Consider the following 22,846-nt stretch of genomic DNA (forward strand, 5'->3'; position numbering starts at 1 on the left):
GTACTGGATATATCATTTGTAGGTATCTTCTTCCATTCAGTAAGTTGCCTTTTCCTTTTGTTGATGAGTTCCTTCACTGTGTATAGTCCCATTTATTCATGCTATTGTTGCCCTTGCCTGAAGAGATAGATCCCCCAAAAAATACTGCTAAGAGTAACGTCAAAAAGCTTACTACCTATATTTTCTTCAAGGAGATTTATTATGGCTTCAGGTATTATATTCAAGTCTTTAATCCATTTAGAGCTTATTTTTGTATATGATTTAACAAAGTGGCTCAATTTCATTCTTTCTCATGCAGTTGTCCAGTTTTCACACCACCATTATTTTAAAAGGCTGCCTTTCCCCATCACCTGTTTTTGCCTCCTTTCATGTAGATTAATTGACCATATAAATGTGGGTTTATTTCCAGGATTTCTATTCTATTCTGTTGATTCAGGTGTCTGTTTTGTGGTACCATCCTATTTTCATTACTGCAGCTTTGTAGTATAATTTGAAATCAGGCAGCATGATTCCTCCAGCTTTGTTCTTCTTTCTCAAGATTGCTTTGGCTCTTTGGGGCTTCACAAAAATTTTAGGATTATTTATTCTAGTTCTGTGAAAAATGCCATTGACATATTGAGAGGGATTACACAGATTCTGTAGATTGCTTTGGGTAGTATGAACACTTTAACAATATTAAGTCTTCCAATCCATGAGCATGCTGTATCTTTAAATTTTGAGGGTTGCCTTCAATTTCTTTCCTCAAGGTCTTATGGTTTTCAGGGTATAGATCTTTCACCTCCTTGGTTAAATTTATTCCTAGGTATTTTGTCCTTTTTGATACAACTGTAGATGGGATCCTTATTCTCTCTGCTACTTTGTTATTAGTGAATAGAAATGCAACAATTTCTGTATATTAATTTTGTACCCCGCAACTTCACTGAATTCATTTAGTAGTTCCAGTAGTTTTTTGATGGTCTTTAGGATTTACTCCATATAGTATCATGTCATCAACAAATAGTGAAAATTTTACTTCTTTTCGGTTTGGATGCCTTTTCTTTTCCTTGCCTACCAGCAGTCACTAGGACTTCCAATATTATGTTAAATTAAGATGGCACGAGTGTGCATTCTTGTCTTGTTCCTAATCTTAGAGAAAAAATTTTCAGCTTTTTACCATTGAATATGATGTCAGCTGTGGGTCCGTCATGTATGGCCTTCATTAATGTCATATACAGCCTTCACTATGTTAAGGAATGTTCCGTTCATACCCATTTTGTTGAGAGTTTTTATCATAAACAGATATTGAATTATGTCAGTGGCTTGTCTGCATCTATTGAGATGATCATATGATTTTCATCATATATTTTGTTAGTGAAGTGTATCACATTGATTGATTTGCAAATGTTAAACCATCCTTATATCCCTGAAATAAATCTCACTTGATGATGGTGTACAATCCTTTTCATGTATTGCTTTGGTTTCTTGAGAATTTTAGCATCTGTGTTCATCAGGGATATTTGCCTATAGTTTTCTTTTTCTGCAGTGTCTTTGTCTGGTTTTGTTAATAGGGTAATGCTGGCCTCATAAAATGAGTTTGGAAGTGTTCCCTCCTCTTCAATTTTTTCTAATAGTTTAGGCAGATAAGATATTAACTCTTCTTTAAATTGTGGTAAAATATGTGTGAAGCCATCTACATCTCGCCTTTTATTTCTTGGAGTTTTTGGTAGATGACTCAGTTTCATTACTAGTAATTTGTCAATTCAGATTTTATATTCTTCATGGTCAATTTTAGAAGATTGTTGTTTCTAGAAATTTATCCGACTCTTCTAGGTTGTCCAATTTGTTGGCATGTAATTGTTTATAGTATTTTCTTATACTTTTAATTTTTTTTTTTTTTTGCTGCAAAAAGCTTTATGATCCTTTAATTTGTTATCAGTTGCAAATTCTTTTTCATTTAGATTTGATTTTGTTTGGGTTTTTTCATTTCAGATGACTTATTTTATTTTTTTATGAGTCTGGCTAAAGGTCTGCCAATTTTGTTTATCATTTCAAAGAACCAGCTCTTTGTTTCATTATCTTCTCTGTTTTTTTAGTTCCTATTTATTTCTACTCTGATCTTTATTCTTTCTTTCCCTCTATTAACTTTGGGGTTGTTTGTTCTTCTTTCTCTAGTTCCTTTATGTAGATTGTTAATGTGACATTTTTCTTGTTTCTTGAGGAAGGCTTGCATTGTTATGAGCCTGCCTCTTAGACCTGCTTTTGCTGCATCCCAGAGATTCTGGAATGTTGTGTTTCATTTTCATTTGTCTCAAGGTACTTTCAGATTTCCTCTTTGATTTCCTTGCTGACCCGCTGGTTGTTTAATAACATGTTATTTAACTTCCACATATTACTGTTTGTTTGTTTGCTTGCTTATTTATTTGACAGAGAGAGACAGAACAGAAGCACAGGGAGTGGGAGAAGCAGGCTTCCCACCAAGCAGGGGGCCTGATGCGAGGCTCGATCCCAGGACTCTGGGATCATGACCTGAGCCGAAGGCAGATGCTTAACAACTGAGCCACCCAGGTGCCCCACGTGTTACTGGTTTTTTTTTTCCCCCAGTTTTCTTCTAAGATGTAACTGATTTATAGTTTCATAGCATTGAGGTTGGAAAGATACTTGATATGATTTCAATCTTCTTAAATTTACTGAAACTTGTTTTATGGCATAACATATGAACTATCCTAGACATGCATATTTGAAAAGAATGTGTATTCTGCTGTTTTAGGATAGAATGTTCTACACGAATCCAAGTCCATCTAGTTTAATATGACACTTAAGGCCAATGTTTCCTTATTGATTTTGTCTGGATGGCCAATTCATTGATCCAAGAGAGTATTAAAATCCACTACTATTATTGTATTGCTATTTCTCCTTTTATTTCTGTTACTATCTACCATTTATATTTAGGTACCCCAAATTCGGTACATAAACATTTAAAATGTTATATCCTCGTTAGATTGAGACCTTTATTAATATGTAATGCCCTTCTTTGTTTTTCTTATCATCTTGGTTTTTTTAAAGTCTATTTTGTCAGATAGAAGTATTATTACCCCAGCTTTCTTTCAGTTTCCATGGTATATCTTTTTTCTATCCCTTCATTTTCAATCTGTGTGGGTCGTTACATTTGAAGTAAATCTCTTACAAGCAGCATGTAGGAGGATCCTGGCTTTTTTTTTTTTTAATCCATTCAATCACCTACATCTTTTGATTGGAGAACTTAGTCCATTTAAAGCAATTATTGAGGGGTACCTGGGTGGCTCAGTTAGTTAAGCATCTGCCTTCAGCTCAGGTCATGGTCTTAGGGGGGACTGAGCCCTGCATCGAGCTCCCTACAGAGAGCCTGCTTCTCCCTCTGCCTCTACCCCTCCTCCCCACTCTAGCTCTCTCTCACTCTATCTCAAATAAATATGTAAATCTTTAAAAAATAAAAAATAATTATTGACAGGTATGTATTATTTTGTTAATTGTTTTCTATTTTTGTGGTTTCTCTTTGTTCCTTTCTTCCCTCTTCCCTGTGGTTAGACTTGTTTTATTTAGTGTTTATTTTCCTTTCTCTTTTCCTTTTGTAGATTTCCTAGAAGTTTTTTCTTTGTGGTTACTGTATGGTTCATACAGAATATCTCATGTAAATAAAATCTCTTTTAAGTTGAAAGTAAGTTAATTTGACATCCCAAAGCTTTATATATTTACTTCCACTACCCACATTTTGTATTTTTGGTAACGCATTTTACATCTTATTTTATGTATCCCTTCGCTGATTATATAGATATTTTAGAAAGACAGCATGCATGTACACGTGTTTAGGGGGAGGGGCAGAGGGAGAAGGAGACAGAGAATCTCAAGCATATGCCCACTGAGCACAGAGCCCAACGTAGGGTTCAACCTTACGACTCTGAGATCATGACATAAGCTCAAATCAAGAGTCAGACACAACTAACTGAGCCACCCAGGCACCTAATTATATTTTTAATTTTACTATTCTTGTCTTTAACCCTTCATACTTTAGGGGCAATGAATTCCCTCAGCTTTTGCTTATATGGGAAACTATTACCTCTCCTTCAATTCTAAATGATAATCTTGCCAGGTAGAAAATTCTTGGGTGGCAGTTTTTCCCTTTCAGCACTTTCAATATGTTATGCTTCATAAATAAATGTTAGTTATGTCACTCCCTTGTCTGGCCTATAAAGTTTCTGCTGAAAAATCTGCTGATGGCATTAGAGTTTCCCCTGTATGTAATATGTTGCTTTTCTCTTGCTGTTTTTAAGATCCTCTCTTTATGCTTACCTTTTACCATTTTAATTACAATGTGTCTGAGATTGTTTCTTATTGAGCTCATGTTGTTTGGAACTCCCAGGGCTTCCAGAACCTGGATGTGTTTTCTTCTCCAGATTATGGAAGTTTTCAGCCATTATTTCTTCAAATAATTTTTCTGGCCCTTTCCCTCTCTTATCTCCTCTGAGAACTTTTATTGTTATTCCACTTGATGTAGTTCCTGAAGTCCCTTAAGTTGTCCTCACTTTTAATTCTTTTCATTTTGCCGCTCTGTCTAGATGTCTTCCATTACTTTGTCTTCAAGCTTTGCCTTCATGCTCCTGTTTTACCATTTCTGCTACTGAACCCCTCTACTGTATTTTTCAGTTCAGTTATAATTTCTATTTGATACTTTCTTGTATTTTCTCTGGCTCTGCTAAGGTTCTTGTGTTCATCCACTCTCCCACCAACATTGCTAAGTATCTTTATGACTATTACTTGATTTCTTTATCAGGTAGGTTGCTATCTCCCTTTCATTAAAGTTTTTTAATGGAGATTTGCCTTATTTTTTGGTTTGGAACATATTCTTTGATCTCCTCATTCTGGCTCTCTGTTTGTCTATATATTAAGCGAAATTGCTACCTCCCTCAGTCTTGAAAGGGTGGTCTTATTTAACAGCTGGTTCATGTGGGCCATTAGAGCAATCTCCCTTGGCCATCAGAGCCAGACACTTCATATGGGCAACAACTCTATGGGCTACATGTGCCCACCAGTTGTGATACAGCCAGCACTATTGTACGGCGAGGTCAGCGCTCAGGGCACTCACCCTGCCCAGCTGTGGCTCAGACACTGTGCAGGTAGAGTGGGGTTCTAGCTGCTTGCCCATCACAGTTATGGCTCAGTCTCTATGCTGATTAGGTGGGGCTTAGGGTGTCCCTGGAAGCTAACTACAGCTTACCTGCTGCTAGGGGAGGACATAGCTCTGGCACTTACCAACTGAGCTGTATCCCATATGTGGCACAGGGAAGGTGGGACTCAGGTCACTGGACCAACTGGTTTGGGGCTTGGGTGCTGCACAGTGAGGGTAGGGTTCAGTGCACTCTCCCAGCCCAGTTACAACTTGGTTCTCTGCATAGGTTGGGCAGGATTTAGGGCAGCCACCTGGACTCATTGCAGCTTGGTTGCTACACAGGAGAAGTAGGGATCAGGGTGGTCATCTGGTCCATTTGCAGCCCAATCGCTGAGTGAGGAGAACAGGGCTCAGGACACAAGCCTGGCCCTTTGTAGCTGGGGTGCTGTGTGGCGTGGGGTGCTTGCCAGCCAGGTTAAGAGTTAAGTGGGCAGAATATGTCCTCTAGTGCTTGCATGTTAGAGGGAGAGCACTAGAAATGGCACTCATCTGCTCTGTCACCAGCAAGTTAGAATGACATTCCAAAAATGGACTCCACCAATGCGTCTATCACCAGACAAAACGTCTATAGGTCCCTGCCTTTCCCACAGCCTCCTTAAAATTAGTTAGTGGTTCTCCCTCATTTACAGGGTAGGCACTTTTCAATTTGTGGCTTTTGTGCTGATCTCAGGGAGAGCAGGTTTGTATACAAGCCACAGCAGGATCTCTGTTACCTATCTTTCTATGATTCTCCCTCTCTTAACTCCCCATTGATTTTCAAAACCACATGTTTGTGGGGGGTCATCTTTCCAGTGCTAGCCCCTAGAGTCAAGACGCCTGATGAGGGGCACAATCTCCTTCCTCCTCAAAGAGAGTTCCTTATTATGGGATACCTCCTGATTGTGGGGTCACCTGGGATGGGGTTGGGGGTGACGCCATGTCTTCGACTTGCCTACACTACTTGATGTGTCTCTTTTGTCTTTTGTTGTGGAGGGGCTGTTCAAATTCTCAGAGAAAATTTATTCCAGATATAGCTGTAAGTTTATTGTATCCATGGGAGAAGGAGAGTTCAGAGTCTTCTTATGCCACTATCTTGAAACTCCCTCCATGGCTTTTGTTTTGTTTTGTTTTTTTAATTAAGGGAGAATATAAGCAAAGAACATGACCAAAAAGAAATCCCAGAAATCAACTAGTTCTATCACATAATATCAACTATTTATGGCACAATGTAACTAGAAAATTAATTATGAACTTATTACCCAATATTCAAATCCTTGTCTTTTCTAATGAAGAAATACCTTAAAATCTTGCATTTTACATATTATTAAAACCTAAGTTAACGTTCTCATGATTTCCCCATCATCTCCCCTCCTTCCTACCTCCCCTGCTGAAAAAAATAGAAAAGATTCTGTTTCATATTAGAAGAAAATTTAATTTAGACACAGTAATTTTCTTGTAATTAATTAATTCTTATCAACTTTATGCTTGTAATGACCTTAGTAAAGTATAAAAAGGAAAGAATACAAAATATCATAGCCTTAAAACACTGAAAATGTAAATAAAAAAGCCTATGGGAGCCAAAGTATCCCACAGCTCATCTAACCTTTCCTTACCGAGCTTTCCTAACCCAATTATCATTCGACCCATTTGTTTCTTCTAGTAGTTCCACAACTTTCTAAATCATTGAAAAAGAAAAACATATAACTTGAAGACTCTAATAAATAAGCAGTATTACATAATAATTATTTACCAATTATCCATACTCATATATGATTTTAACACACCTATGTTGTGTTAAACCAAATTCCAAGGCAAAAATATTTTGCTAACCACGGTTTATACCCAAATAAATCCCCTGTCCTCTCAAACACCTCCAAACAAGCTTATTTTACCCCAATGCTTATTTAGATGGATTTGGTCCTTAAGCAGAGAACCTCAATGTTCAATATTATTTCCCAAGGAATCTTTTGCTCTAGTCAATATCAACAATGTGGCCCTTATTTAGAGTCTACTGTCAAACACAAGGTCATTTAAATTCTCCTTCCTGGTCTGCTGTTCTCACTTTCTATAAATCCATCTTCTACACTGTTTCCAAAGTAATCTTTAGAACCCACATCAGATTATGTCACTCCTGTAATTAACATCCATTAAGATCTCCAGGACTAATTAGAATAGTTTTTTAAAGTGCCCTGGGAGGAAATCCTAGGATTTGGGGTAGATGACTTTAAGGCCACTACAGGAGATAAGAAGACAGGTAGCCACACAAGGATCTGCCACTACTTCAACCAGCGCAGTTGTATGTTGCACATCTAACTTTTTTGTGTATCAGAATTTCAGGTAAGGTTGTTCAAAAAAGTTGTTTTGTTATTTTTTCTATGAGAGGTAGAATTACGGGTCTTGTGAACAGACTGCAATTATCTAATCCTGGCATACAAAACCTTCAAAACCTGATCCCTACCAACCTCATCTCATGTCTCACACCTCTGAATTGTTCAATGTTCTTAAAACACTCTGGTTTTATACTACTTCTGGCTTTGTCCAGTTTCCACACTTTAGTACATGTAGTGCCTTCAACTAAAATGCCTAACTTCTCAACCCTATTTCTTCAGCAAATTTCAGTGTCTTTCAGGTCTAAACTTAATTACACCATGTCTGAGAAATATGTCTTGACTTGTAAATGTGCCTTGCTTATAACTCAATTATAGTACCAATGCCGTATTGGTCTGCACATTTGCTTCATCACTAGATCTGACAAACTTGGCTAATCAGAATCACTCAGAAAATTCTTAAAAACACAGATTCCTCAGCCAGACTAGTAACAAGTGCAGTAGACTATTTGGAATGTAAAAACTAGGTCTTAATTATTTTTTTCCTACTTTTTCTCCTAATAATAATAAACCAATTGTTTTAAAAAAGAAATCTTAATTTACATGAACTTATTCCCTTACATGAAATTTATATATTTATTAGAAGAGCTGAACTAAATTCTGAAATAACTTATTATAAAAATCTTAGGAAATAAAGATATATCCTTAGTAAAACCTTGTGGTAATATGGGACCAGAATACAATATCTTCTCGTGAACTTTTAAGTCTAAAAAGAACAGTAAAAGAAAGTTGTCATTGTTTTGGATTATGTACCTTTTAGCTTTTTTTTTTTGGACTGCATGTTTAAGTTTTAAGGATTAACAGAAAATTTAACTGTAATATTTAGATTATGATAAAACTAACATAAAACATTACATAACACATTTAATCATTACAACCTGAGATCTTTAAATAATAATCTTCTGAATTTAGCCTCAGACTTCTTTGAAAAAAAAAAAAAAGTATAAAAAAGCCATCCTTTTCAGAAACAAAACTTTTATTGCTTACTACTGCCCTCTAGTGAATTATCAAAAAATCAACAAGGCTAAAGAGATTACATCCTTTAAAATGCTTCTAGGTTGGTCATATTTTGCCTCCAATTTTATTTGTTCAAGTTCTAAAAATAAATCACTGTATATATTAAAACCTAAAATGTTTGAAAGAATACATACAAACTACAAACATTTTTTAAGATAATTTTTAAAAAATATTTTATTTATTTGTCAGAGAGCACAAACATGGGGAATGGCAGGCAGAGGGAAAAGCAGGCTCTCCGCTGAGTAAGGAGTCCAATGTGGGGCTCTATCCCAGGACCCAGATCATGACCTGAGCCGAAGCCAGATGCTTATTACCCCAATGACCCACCCAGGTGTCCCAACATGTCTAATACCTTCTTACACTGCCCAGTTTAGAACAGCACCTTTTCCCTAAGTACCTCTCTAATATCTAGAATAATAGTTTCCAACCTGTGATCCTTGGATTACTGTAAAGGTTCAACATCAAGTACTACTTATACACTGCATAAATGTCTGGCATATATTTGTTATACCTATTATTCAAGGATATGTATGAGCTTATGACTAATGAAACAATTCATTACACATACTCAATTAAGATTTCTCCTTTAGGGGTGCCTCGGTGGCTCAGTTGTTAGGCGTCTGACTTCGGCTCAGGTCATGATCCCGGGGTCCTGGGATTGAGCCCATGGGGCTTCCTGCTCGGCGGGAAGCCTGCTTCTCCCTCTCCCATTTCCCGCTCCCCCTCTCCTCCTCGTATTCCCTCTCTCACTCTCTCTCTGTCAAATAAATAAATAAAATCTTAAAAAAAAAATTTCTCCTTCAATTATTCATTGACTCCAAGACACCTATATATTTTCTCACATTTAACACTGGGTGCATCTTATAATCATCGGCTACAAAGAAGTTGTCATCGCTGTCATTACCTGCATGGTCACAAATTTGGTCACAGCTGGTTACATTATAGCTACTTCTCTATTTGAGTTACATGCATTCTTGCTACCACTACTGAGTTTAACTGCCACTTAAAATGTCTTTAAGATAGTACTGTTGATTTGACATTGAAACAAAAAGTTAATGTGCAAGGAGAAAGCAAATAAAGGAGCAAACAGTGAAGCAAATATTTATTGAAACAAGGAGCAGGGACACCTTGGGTGGCTCAGTGGGTTAAGCATTTGATTCTTGGTTTCCGCTCAGGTCATGAGAACTAGCCTGCATGGGGTCTTGGTTTCAGCTGAGGTCATTAGAACGAGTCCGCATGGGGATCCGCACTGAGCATGGAGTCTGTTTGAGGTTCTCTCTCTCCCTCTCTGCCCCTCCCACATGTGCCTGCTCTTGCTCTCTTTCTCTCTCAAAATAAATACATAGATCTTAAAAAAAAAAAAAAAGCATAATTCCATATTTTCTTACAAACCAAGTGCTTTATGAGCTTAAAGGAACATACCCAAACTAAAAGCCATTCCCATTTGCCCCTCACATAGCAAGACAAGAAACAACAAAAACAGCTTACAGTTAACAGTGGGTATGTTAGCAGCTTCAAAGAAAATTCCAGAGACCAGTGGAGGACTTAAGAAATGCTGCATCATCAATTCTCTTGAAAGCATAAAAGAAACAATCTTGTACAATAAAACATGGAAATGAATAATTTTAAAAAGTGATTCGGAAGACTCAGATTGCAAATGTGAAGTTTAAAGGTACACTTTTCCAATTTATTTCACTTATATTTTCTTTATTATGTATGAAGAATGATATGTCTTTTTAAAGTATTTATATAAGTCAAAAAATTAAGAAAAAGAATTATTTATATGTATAAAAAACTCACACTAAGTATAAAACGAAAATTATAAATGATAAGAGAGAATAGGCAGGTACCTCTTACAATCAGTAGCGCAGATTCTATGAAACAGTACCACATTGAAGGCTGAAAAATGACTTTAAAAGAGCATTTCTCTCTTCAAAGACTACTAAAAACCAATGCTCTATTTCTATTTCTGAATCCTTGATTTACCACTTTAATTTTCTTTAATTACTTCATATTTTATATTAAATGTATCTAGATTAGCATAATGTCATGTGTGTAATACGTGTGTGCATACAAATATACATGTGTATATTTATATGGACCATATGACATGATCAAGTTTTCACTGATATGTGTATATAATAAAAAGTTCAGTAGTCACTGTTTCTACAGGTACTTCATTCGTCCATAGGCTACATTTTGTATGAAAGTATCATTATTCAACATTTCCCCACTTGGTGGCACCAAAAAAATTAAAATATCTACATAAATATTTGTGTCTAGAGGTTTCATTTTTTTAATTTAAAAAATAGCATTCCCTTTCAATTTAAGATGAGAACAACAGGCAAGCTGTATGTTGTTTGACATTCTTCTGATATTAAGCGCCTAATTATTAGGTTATCCCTTAAGACATGGTAGAGTCGATACAATCCTGGTAAAATTTAAATAATCAACCAGTTTCTAAACCAAACAATAATGGGTAGCTAAGAAAATCACACTCTACCGACACACTACAAAAACTTTTCTGGTCTCAATACTAACTGTTACAGAGTGTATAGTAGACTTTACCTTTAATAATTAGTTCTTTGACCTCAGGGTCAAAGTACTCTAAGTATTAACTTCCCACTTTGGGAACTTTAATTAAGACTAATCTCTTGGACAGCCTGCATGGCTCAGCTGGTTAAGCATTCAACTCTTGATTTCAGCTTAGGTCAGGATCTCAGGGTCTTGAGACTGAGCCCTGTTTAGGCTCAACACCAAGGGTGGAGCCTGCTTAAGATACCCTCTTCTCCATCTCCCTCTGCTCCTTCTCCTGCTTGCATGCATATTCTCTCATGAAGTGAAGTGAAGTGAAGTGAAGTAAAATAAAATAAAGTAAAATAAATAAATCTCTTCTACTTTCCAAGAATATATACTATACCCTCTTTCCATGTTCCACCATATGAAAAACTCAATTCTCAAGCTTTTCCATAACAAGTTAGGACAAAACTTTGTATCTGCAAGCAAATATGATAATTAGTACTATTAACCACCTCTCTATAATAAAACCACCTATCTATAAACAGCTGATTTTCAACTAGCTTTTTAAATAAAGTTTGAGTATTAATGGGGAAGCTAAGTTCAGATATTAGATTTTATATAAAGACTTTCACTCATAACTAGTGCTCAGGTATAAATGCCATGCTCTCCCCTTAAACAAGGTCTCCTCTATACACAGTAGATAATAAAACTGACCAGACTGGTTTGGTAGCAAAACATCCTTCCACTGAGTTCTGACATAAATGATGTTTGTCTGTCTATCCCCCTCCCCGAAGTAACTACCACCCAACTTTGAATACCTCCTTTGACTTACTCGTCTTTTCATAAACCACCTTCTCAATGACCATGATACAACTGCTATTAGCATCTGGTTTACTTTCACTGGTTTTACTTTCCACAAGATGTGGAAAGAGCTATAAATTATAGTTTACCATACTAAACTGTGAATATTCAACAATTTGAGCTACTACTGACTGCTGGGTGACCAACAAATTCCAAGACCTGGTAAATTTCTAAATTAAATCCTCACAATCTTATTAAACATTATTCTCAGTTTAGAAATGAGTAAATTTAGATAGTAAAGTTCAAGAGATGCACAGGTTTAAAAAGAATCTACATATAAGACTCTCTACCAAGGATCACATTTTATTGCTTATGCTATTTAAAGAAAAAATGTAACTCTTAGATAGTATGACCTGACTATGCTGTTAAATTGGATCCTCTCCCCCCACTGGGCTTAGATCTTAAGGAACCCCTCCCTACCTACTCAGCATACTTTCTTTGCCTTTTAGCTTCCCAACCTAGGCCCCATCATAAAGTCCTCTGCATTCTAAAGAAGTAAAGTTCTTCTAAGGATATCTTAACTAAGTTGGTATGACTATTTTATTTGGTTTGATTATTTAAATGATAACTTTCAGTTTGAGTTAGAGTAATATAAAATACTAGTTCAAAATATTTACTTTACAGTAATATCATTCCTACAGGGAAGCTCTCTTTCAAAGAATTTTAATAATTTCACAGATTTTTCCCACTCCCACTCATCACTGCCACAACTTATGTAATTCAGAGCCATCAGAGTAAATAGTGTTAAAATGTTAGATCTTACTACTTCTCCATTTAAAACCTTCCAATGGTTTCTAATCTCAACAAAAATAAAATTCAAAATCCTAACCATGGTGCATAAGGCTCTACATAACTTGGCCTCTGGCTATTTCTCATCTAAATCTCAGCCATCCCTCCCCTGGTTAACTTAGCTCCAGCCACACCGGCTTTGCCTCTTTGCTCTTACCTCAACACAGCATACATGTGCCTACCTCAGGATTTCTGCTTATTCTTGCTTCATGGCTGGCTCAGTCACTTTACTCAGGTCTCTGTCAAGTGTTAAGTGTTAGAGAAGTCACTCCTGACCTTTATGGTAGAACCAGCTTCCAGCAGAACCAGCTTCCAGTAGAACCAGTTCCAATAGAACCAGCTGCCTTATTTTTTTCATAGCCAATACCATTTGACTATTGGAAGACAATCTTCCATGGGTCTCTCATTTTTGCACACCTTGCAAACCAGGCACAAATGCTCATTTTTTTCTATACTATCTTTTCAAGGATGTTTATATAGAAAAATAGCCTCGGAAAACAAAGACTGCATCTTCCTCTGGAGCAAAGGGCAAGTAGACTTACTGTCCATTATAAAAGATTTAGCTTCCCTAAATTCAAAGTTCCTCTTCTATATGAGAGTATCATCTGGTGTGCCTCACATTGCCTCATCGGAAATGAAACTCAGGAAACCAGCACAAGAAAACGCTAATGCTATGGCTATTGTTATTGCTGTAATATAAAAGTCTTCGTCTTTGACTCAGAAGTCTTGCATTTATAGCCAACATCCACAGAACGATAGCAGGCTACAAACAGGTTAAAATCTTAGATTTTAGACCCTTCAAAGTTCTTGATGTTGACTTTACATATTGGTTTCCTCTTTTTCCATTTGTTTCTCCTGACTAATCTTTTATCAACTGTTATACACTCATTTTCCTATAATTTTCAAAGCACTTTTACACAGTATCATTTGACCTTCAAAAATCTCTAAGAGGCATTTTTTTAATCTCATTTAATGGGAAAGACACCGACCCAGGAAGGTTAAAAAAACATGCAAAATTATCTTACCATATCAGTCACAGAATAGCAATTAGAGAACAGGTTGAACTCCTAATTTGTTGTTAATTTGTGACTGTTTCTTACAAGACAAGGAGGGTATCTGGGTGGCTCAGTTGGTTAAGTCATGATCTCAGGATGGTGGGATCAAGCCCTGTGTGGACTCATGCTGAGGAAGGAGCCTGCTCAGGATTCTTTCTCTCTTTCTCCCCCTCCCCCTCATCACCCTGCTCAACCCTCTCTCCAAAAAGGGGGGGAAAAAAAAGAAAAGACAAATAAATAAGATAGCACACATATATTCTGTAAGATGGAAGGATAATTATCCACTAATAGTAGGACAAATTCCTTAGGCAGTAATCCATGAAAAAAATAGCAATAAAGAAAACAGATGATCCAAATAAACACCTGACAGATATTAAAATGCATGTATTTTAGACTGCTTTTATTCTAAATGATGACCCTTGAATAATTATGTAACAAAATTAGATTCTGCTATCACACTAAAAGCCCATTTCTTTCATGTCTAAAGACAGATACATCAGAACAATATCCAAAAATGTTTTCTTTGTAACCAGTATTTCCCATTTCTGCAAGAATTAAGAATTCTGTAAACAAACTCAATTAATCTGAAAAGATTCTAGATAATTTAAAGGTTCCTACACGACTCTCTTTCAAGAGGCAGGTAAGAAGCACTTAATGTTGGTTTTTCCTCTGTAATTTGAGCAAAAAATTCAAAAAGCAGACTTACGCCAAACATAAGTTTGGCAGGCTATATATATATATATATATATACCTTACTATCTCCAGAAAGACTGAAAAAAAAAAAAAAAAAAAAAAGAAAAGGCAGTTTCTCAGAGAATAAGATTAGATTCTATATGTTAAGGAAATAATATATTATATAAAATATCTAACTTTAAAAACTCCATATACCCAAGTAGGATGAATCTACATCAGTAATAGATACTGATCTACATTTCAGAGCTTATAAATCACTAAATCTATTACTGCATAATATATAACCATCTTCAAGGTTCACAAGTTATAAAATGTTTCTGAATATTAAATTTTAAAAATATAGATAAAATTATTGTGACTAAGTAGTTAAAAATTTACCCTCCTCTTCAATAAAGAAAACTTAAGAAAATGAAGAAGCAAAGCACTAAAATATTAAAGAGGAAAATATAATTAACTGAATACATGACTAAGGTAAAATGAAATTGCTTCATAAAGTAATTTCTTAATTTTAACTCAATTATCACCATTACACTTACTGTGTAAGTTATAGCTGCCAACATTCCAATCAAGGTCAGAGAACTAATAGAAAATGACAATGCAGCTAAACCATCTGCAAAGGAAGCAGAACTTTGTTAAAAATGTACACATATACTATTTAAATGTTTATATTCAAAAAATCAATATAAAGATATAAAAACTGGGTTTCTTACACATTCTGAAGGAAAAAAACCTAATGTGTATTCCTCATCTTTGAAGTGCCAGCTCCAAATGGAGAAAATCTCTGCACCCAACATGGGGCTTGAACCCACAACCCTGAGATCAAAAGTTACATGCTTTACTGATTGAGCTAGCGAGGTGGCCCGAGAAAAGAGTTTTGGGTTTTCTTTTTTTTAAGATTTTATTTATTTATTTGACAGACAGAGATCACAAGTAGGCAGAAAGGCAGGCAGAGAGAGAGGAAGGGAAGCAGGCTCCCCACTGAGCAGAGAGCCCCACTCGGGGCTTGATCCCAGGACCCTGGGATCATGACCTGAGCCGAAGGCAGAGGCTTTAACCCACTGAGCCACCCAGGTGCCCTGAGAAAAGAGTTTTTTAAAGGGCTCTTCACAAACTGATTTGCAAAAGATCTTTTGGACTAAGATTTTCTTTCTTTCACTTCTTAAAGAGAGAAAGTATTATCTAATAATTGAGCCTAAAATGAAATCAGAGAAATAATAGATGCTCAAAAGGTGGCAAAAAAACAGTCCTAGACTTTCTGAATGGCAGTCCTTGAGAAATAATATTACATAGGAAAGCCACTGACACTGACTACTTCTCTTCCCTCTGCCCTCAATCCTGATACTCCCAGTTTCTTTCTTAATTTTCAAACACGTTTTCAACATACAGTCTAAACTAAAATTTAAAGAGTTTACTTCATTCTTTAATTTGGAAGGAGTTAGACTGGCCATCTGGCAGGTAAAAAACAAAACCAAATAAAAAGCAAACACAAACAGGAAATAAACTGCAACAAAGTACCAACACAGGAATACTATGTTAACAAGTTAGACACAGTCAGTTACTTAAGGGAAGGCCAATAAGTCAGAGGCAAGAGTGACACTTTTAAATAATTAGATTATACAAAGAAACACTTTGAATATTTGAATATTCATAAATGGGAGTAATACTAATTTGAATATTCATAAATGGGAGTAATACTAATTTTTTCAGTTTCAATACAGGTCCTACTGAACCTGTTTTGATCTAGTTAAAATGCAGGTCCTGTGGAACCAAATATAATTTTAATTTAATATATATTAATCTTTAATGAATAAGAATAAAATCAGAATTAGTTATCTTCTTAAAACTCATGTCTCAGTTTTATGTAACACCTGACAAAAGTATATTAATAAACAAATTCATGAACTATGTATGCCTAATTTTTAAGCCTTCATTTCATAAAACTAAAATATTAGATGTTATTAAGTCAAAGACATTCTGATGCTATTACCTTCTTGATCTTACCAGAATTATCAACGGAAAGTATTCATAAAACTAGCAGAAGTGCACCTGGGTGGCTCAGTTGGTTAAGCAACTGCCTTTGGCTCAGGTCATGTTCTTAGGGTTCTGGGATGGAACCTGGCGTTGGGCTTCCTGCTCAGCAGGAGTCCGCTTCTCCCTCCTCCCCTCCCTTCTGCCCCTCCCCCCCTGCTCATGCACTCTAATAAAATCTCTTAAAAAAAAAAAAAAAAAAACTAGGAGAGATCTGGTAGTTAGCTGACAGCAATACATCACAATATCAGAAATAGAAAAATGTGAGAAAATATGCACCCTGCAACTGCTATGGAGTATTATGTTAACATATTTGGCCAATCAAAAAAGTTAGTATTACTAATACCAATAAGCAAAATGTGCTCTAGGGTATGGTGTTTAAGATTTGAGATAAAAGAAATAATGCTAAGACTAAAGAGCACGAGATTACAGAAATTAGAAAAATGCTACCTATGTAATTACTAATCCAAGTTATACTAATACTCAAAGACTAGTGTATAACTTAATGTTTAAGGCAGAAGAGTAGTTACTCAAGAGACCTGAAGGAGTTAACTATGAGAAAAGAAGCAATGTATTTCTCAGTAATGGGATCAGGAGCATAAATCCTGACAATTCAATATTAGTACATGCCAGGACTGCTATCCTAGTTCTTGCTAGTATCAGCAAGATATTAATGGACCATGATTTACACAATGAAATCTTAAGTGGAAAGCAAGAAAATGAAGAAGTTGTACAGCAAAGACTCCAAGACTTAATTTAATCATCATTTAATATTGTAACTAGATCAAGAAAAAGAAATGCTGATCAAGACTGTATATAGTACTTATTAAAAAGAATAAATACAAAAGCAATAAACATTTTTCAGGTTTATAAAATAAATATTCTAGGTTTCTTTGAGAATAAAATTATTACCAAGTTCAAATGCACGTGAAATTCTGAGTAATAAGATACACATTCTTATCTGATACCGGTTTCTAATATCAACTGCATTTTTCAATGATTGTGCATCTTTCTATAACCTAACTTCCTGAACCTGCCTATTTTTTTCCCTCTAAAAACTTAAGTCACACTAATAAAGTTAAGGAAAACTTCTGGAAGAGCAATTCCAAAATGTTTTGGTGAGGTAAATTTATAATAAAATATTATTTCATTTGTATGAAACATCTGTAATTTATATTCTACATAAAAATGACTTAATGATGACCAAAGAGCAATATATTCTCTCACTGGCTAAAGATTACAAATAAAAAACAATATATCAAGTACATTTCTTTAACATATTCTGTATAATCCCAAATGAATTAACAAACATGTAGGAGTCATAAAACCTTCAATGCTAAAATACTTTGAAGATTATATTTTTGTTTCAACTTGGTAAGCATATGAAGAGATTTCACTACATAATAGCTGGAATTAAGTCTTAACAACACAAGGCTCCTAATTTTTCTAGCACACGTTTAACCACAAGGTAAAAGATTAAATTCTTAACATTGTAAAAAGAGACTACTCAGAAAAGTCCCAAGAGTCACAAAATATGAACTATTATGAATATTTTTTTTAAAAAGAATACTTACGACTACTTCCAAGTTCTTCAAACAGGAACTTCACTTTTTCCCACTCTGTAGAATTTTTGTTATTAGGAACAGTCAGAGGAACAAAAGCTCTACAAAAAAGAAAATAAATCTGGTTAATGGCTGTTAAAGATAAAAATTTAAATAAAAGGAAATGGTCTAAAACGCAATTCCTTTTTTTTTCTAAGATTTTATTCACTTATTTATTTGAGAGAGAGAACAAGAGAGCAAAGCAGGGGGAGCAGCAGAGGGAAAGGAAGAAGCAGGGTCCCCACTGAGCATGAAGCTGATGAGGGGCTGGATCCCAAGACCCTGGGATTATGACCTTAGCCAAAGGCAGATGCTCAACCAACTGAGCCACCCAGGCTCCCCCCTAAAACTCAGTTTCTAATAAATCAATAGATCTATAAATAATAAATTTCTAATAAATCAATAGATCAATAAATCTAATAGATCAACTGCCCCCACCACACACACACAAATTAACAAACCAAATCTGCACACGTACAGAGGGGTTTGATAAGTTTCCTACCTATGTGTTTACCATATTATAAATTTCATTTAATAATTTTATTATTGCATTCAATATAATTAGTTTCCTTTGTGGTCCTATGTATTTTATTTTTTGCATTTAAAATATTTTGAGAAGGAGCCATGGGCTAAAGATGATCAAAAAGGTCCATGGCCCAAAAAACCCAAGAATTTCTATATTAAATTGGAAAAACAGAATATAAATATATGTAATGATTTCAATATGTTTATATACATGGAAAAGAACAGAAAGGAAATATACCAAAATAAATAGTAAATATCTTACTGTAAAACTAGGGGTAATTTTTACTTTCTTCCTAGCATTTTTTTATGTCATTCAAGATTCTAACCAATACACATAGTGAAAATAGTTTCTATTTATTTTTCAATCCACAGCTGAAGGGGCATCATAAAATAACAGTGACAGTTAGCTTCCTAGGACTTGCTCTAGATGCTTAAACTGGGAGAAAATAGAAGAAAGAAATGAAAGAAACAAACAACAAGGAAAGGACAAAGAAAAAAATCAAGAAAATAGAAAGAAAGAAAAGAGAAGGGAAAGAAGAAAACAAGTCAGAAACAAGACTACAGGGCTGGGTATCCATTAAAATGTGTATGTGCAGAATCAAAGAGAAATATAAGAAATAACTCTAATACTATGGCCTTTCTAACCTAATTTTAATTGTAAACAAAGCACAAAGATCTATCCTCTTTTGTAAAGAGGAAATACTAAAAGAGTTCAACAATACAGTAAGTACCTTATAATGTGTGCAAGTAAAACAAAGTAATCATTCAACTTTTTATTTTTAAACCTTTACTCCTTGGTACTACTGATACTTATTATTCTTACAAAAAGATGAATGGTCTGAGCATGTCAGGAGGTTATTTAAGTTTCTAGCCATTTGCACTGATGTACATTTACTACACTCTTAATCTTGGAGACTTACTTCACACCACTTTCAGAAAGAAAAGTGATTACTCACACAGAGAGCAATAAATGTAAAAAGTTCACCACTGCTCTGGCCATAAGATCAAAAACGATAAAAGCATTAAAGCGGAATAAAAAAATTTTTTAAAAAACTTGCAAATTATACTTCTATAATGATATTAACTTATTAATTTGCATTTGAACAAAAGAATAAACCAAGCAAGAAAAAACTACCTATATAATATCCCTCCATTTTATTTGGACAGGGTTTTTTTTCCCCCAGATATATATATATATATTTTCTGAAAAGTTTATTTTGAATTTGTTAATTGGGAATGACCAATTCTGTGAGTATGGAAATACTCACCAATTCTGTGAGTATTGGGAATGACCAATTCTGTGAGTATGACAAATTCTATGTTGTATAAAATACCACCAATTTTACTATTAAAATAGAAATATGTATTACAAATATCTAAAAATAGTATTCATACTTAGAAAAATTTTTTATCTATGTCAGTTTTAGGTGACCAAAGGTTCTGCCCAATAGGAGAAGAAAATTAATTCTTAGTTGTTGATGACAATTACATGTTCAAACTCCTGAGCTGGACTCTTTAGCAGTTCAAAATTTAACAAAGAACTTTCTATGACAAAAGAAAAAAAAAATGTTTTGGTTTAAAGGTCAAATGGCCCAAACTACTGTCAGAATGACTTCAGGAAAATACTTATTTTGAGGAGATCCAGCAGAGTTAACATTTTAGCACTTACTTTTAGGGAGGAACTAGAGGGAGTAACAAAAGCACAAACACTAAAGCAGGTTCTCCTCAACTAGGGGGATCTTTTCACCAGGACTATATAATCTAAGAAACAGACGTGAAATATTTTCACATAAACTAAGAAAAACATATATGGGCTGAATTCATCTATATATCCTGAACAATAATATTCAAAACATTTCACAACCAATTTGGCAAAAATACAAACTAGTCAACAGAGACACTGGCCTTAATTCTGGAGGACCCTGTTGAGCCAGGCTTTACCCACTTTAAATGGGCCTAAGGATGAGTAGAGAAGACTCAGGAAGGCAAAGCCACAGCTGACTGACATGCAAGCATTTCAACCTCTTAACAACCAAAAGGGGCAAACTAATGTTCAAGGGAGAAATGTCAACCTGTAGACAAAGATCTATGAAAAGAAAGGAATACCTCCCAACAGATACAAAGGCAACCAAAACTAAAGTCAGATGTGTCTTGAATACAGATACATCAATTTTGATGAGGAGGTAGCATTTCATAAGGTTATCAGCCATTTACTAAATGATGATGATAGTAAAGTAACCAGGAGTAAGTGTATAATGAGATTTATGTGGTAAAAAGTACAGATATATTCTTAATCTCAGTTTCTCTCAAAATAAAAATGCAGAAAGAGAACCTTAGCTTCCAAAAACACACCACACTAGATCAAGATAAGACCTGGAGCCTCAAAGGTTATAAATTTCTTTAACAATCTTAAAAACAGTAAAACTGAAAAAACACTTATTAAAAATACTTTATACCCAATCTGACTCACTGTATTAGTTTCATATAGATTATCTCTTAAGGAAAGACAAAGGAAAGGCTAACGAATTTCAGTATCTATGAAACGGAAATGATAAATTCAGTAGAATAAAAAATATGATTTTCACATCTTATACCCAATCACCAGTCATATTTATCTTCCAAATAGCTTATTAGCTTCTTCCTCTCTGCTCTCTTTGTAACTACTCTAGTTCAGACCCTCATCTGTCACTGGAACTATTACAATGATTACAACGATTACATTACTATTACAATGATTCCTATCTACCATTTATATTTCAATTCTCCAACCCAACTCCCAAATGCCCCTTTCAAATGCATCCTTCATGGTGCTTTAACTCTTAGAATAAATTTATATGTAATTACTTTCATGCATTCACACACACACACAAATGTATACACATATTCACTGTCTTTCAATTGTTCAGCAGGATAAAACTCAAAATTTCTTAAACATTGTTTATAAGACCCAGAGTCTACCTGGATAATGTCATAGCCTATCCTTTACCTACACCAATACCTGAAATGTCGCATACTTTTTTTTTTTTTTTTGTATTGAGGTGGGTGAGAGTTTAAATTCACACTACCTGTAGGGCACTTGGGTGCTCAGTCAGTTGAGTGTCAGACTCTTGATTTTGGCTCAGGTCTTGATCTCAGGGTTGTCAGATTAAGCCCTGCGTCCAGCTCAGCACTGAGTGTAGAGATTGCTTGGGATTCTCTCTCTCTCTCTCTCTCTTTCTCTCTCTCTCTCCCCACCCTCCTCTGACCCCTCCCCCTGTCCCTCTTGAGCAATCTCTCTAAAAAAAGAAATTAATAATTAATTAAATTTAAAAAAATATGGTTGCCTGGGTGGCTTAGTCAGTTAACTCTCTGCCTTTGGCTCAGGTCATGATCCCAGAGTCCCATGCCATGATGGGCTCTCTGCTCAAAAGGGAGCCTGCTTCTCCCTCTCCCTCTGCCTGCCGCTCTGCCTACTTACGCGCGCTCTCTCTCTCTCTCTAATAAATAATCTGTGTCTTGGTTTCTCTCTCTTGCTTTCTTTAAAAAAAATTTTTCACGTTATATATTTTATATCCTTCTTCAAATATTCCATGTTAACTGCAGCCTCTCAGTTACCACAATGTTATGGACTCAACTCGTCCCTCTAAAATTCAAGTGTTGAAGCCCTAACCACCACTGTGATGATATTTGGATACTGGGCCTTTAGGGAGGTAATTAAGGTCAAATGAGGTCCTAAGGGTAAGACTCTAATCCAATAGGATTGGTATGCTTATAAGAAAAGGAAGAGATGCTAGACAAGTACTCTCTCCCTGTTAGCACAGAGTAAAATAAAGCCCATGTGAGGAGACAGTGAAAAAGCAGCCACTTACAAGTCAAGTATCTTCAGCAGAAACCAAATTTGCTGATACCCTGATCATGGACTTTTAAGCCTCCAGAACTCTAGAACTGAGAGAAAATAAATGTTCACTGTTTAAGCTACCCAGTCTGTGCTATTTTGTTATGGCAGCCCAAGTAGATTGATACAGATTTTGGTACCATAGAGTGGATTGCTACTGTAATAAACACCTAGAAATGTGGCTGTCTCTTTGAAACTCAGTAATGATCAGAGGCTGAAAGAGTTTTAAGATGCAAGCCAGAAAAAGCCTAGGCTGCCCTGAAAGTGAAAAGAAAGCAAGGAAGAAAGGAAAAAGGGAAGGAAGGCAGGACCCAAATGGAGTCATTTGTGCTAAA

The 22,846-nt window shown here is 35.3% G+C and overlaps 1 protein-coding gene across 2 annotated transcripts in view; it reads right to left on the bottom strand.

Annotated features, from left to right (window-relative positions):
• The window catches only part of LMBRD1 (LMBR1 domain containing 1), a 138,356-nt gene that overhangs the window by 67,230 nt on the left and 48,280 nt on the right, over positions 1-22,846 (bottom strand). For both annotated transcript variants that reach the window (XM_080805171.1, XM_080805172.1), the window contains 2 exons: positions 18,086-18,174; positions 15,020-15,093 (listed from right to left, as the gene is read on the bottom strand). In XM_080805171.1, coding sequence (XP_080661297.1) covers positions 15,020-15,093; positions 18,086-18,174 — 163 coding nt within the window. The remainder of the gene's footprint in view (positions 1-15,019; positions 15,094-18,085; positions 18,175-22,846) is intronic.

Source organism: Martes martes (genome assembly GCF_963455335.1).
Source record: "Martes martes genome assembly, chromosome: 6".
Classification (NCBI taxonomy): domain Eukaryota; kingdom Metazoa; phylum Chordata; class Mammalia; order Carnivora; family Mustelidae; genus Martes; species Martes martes.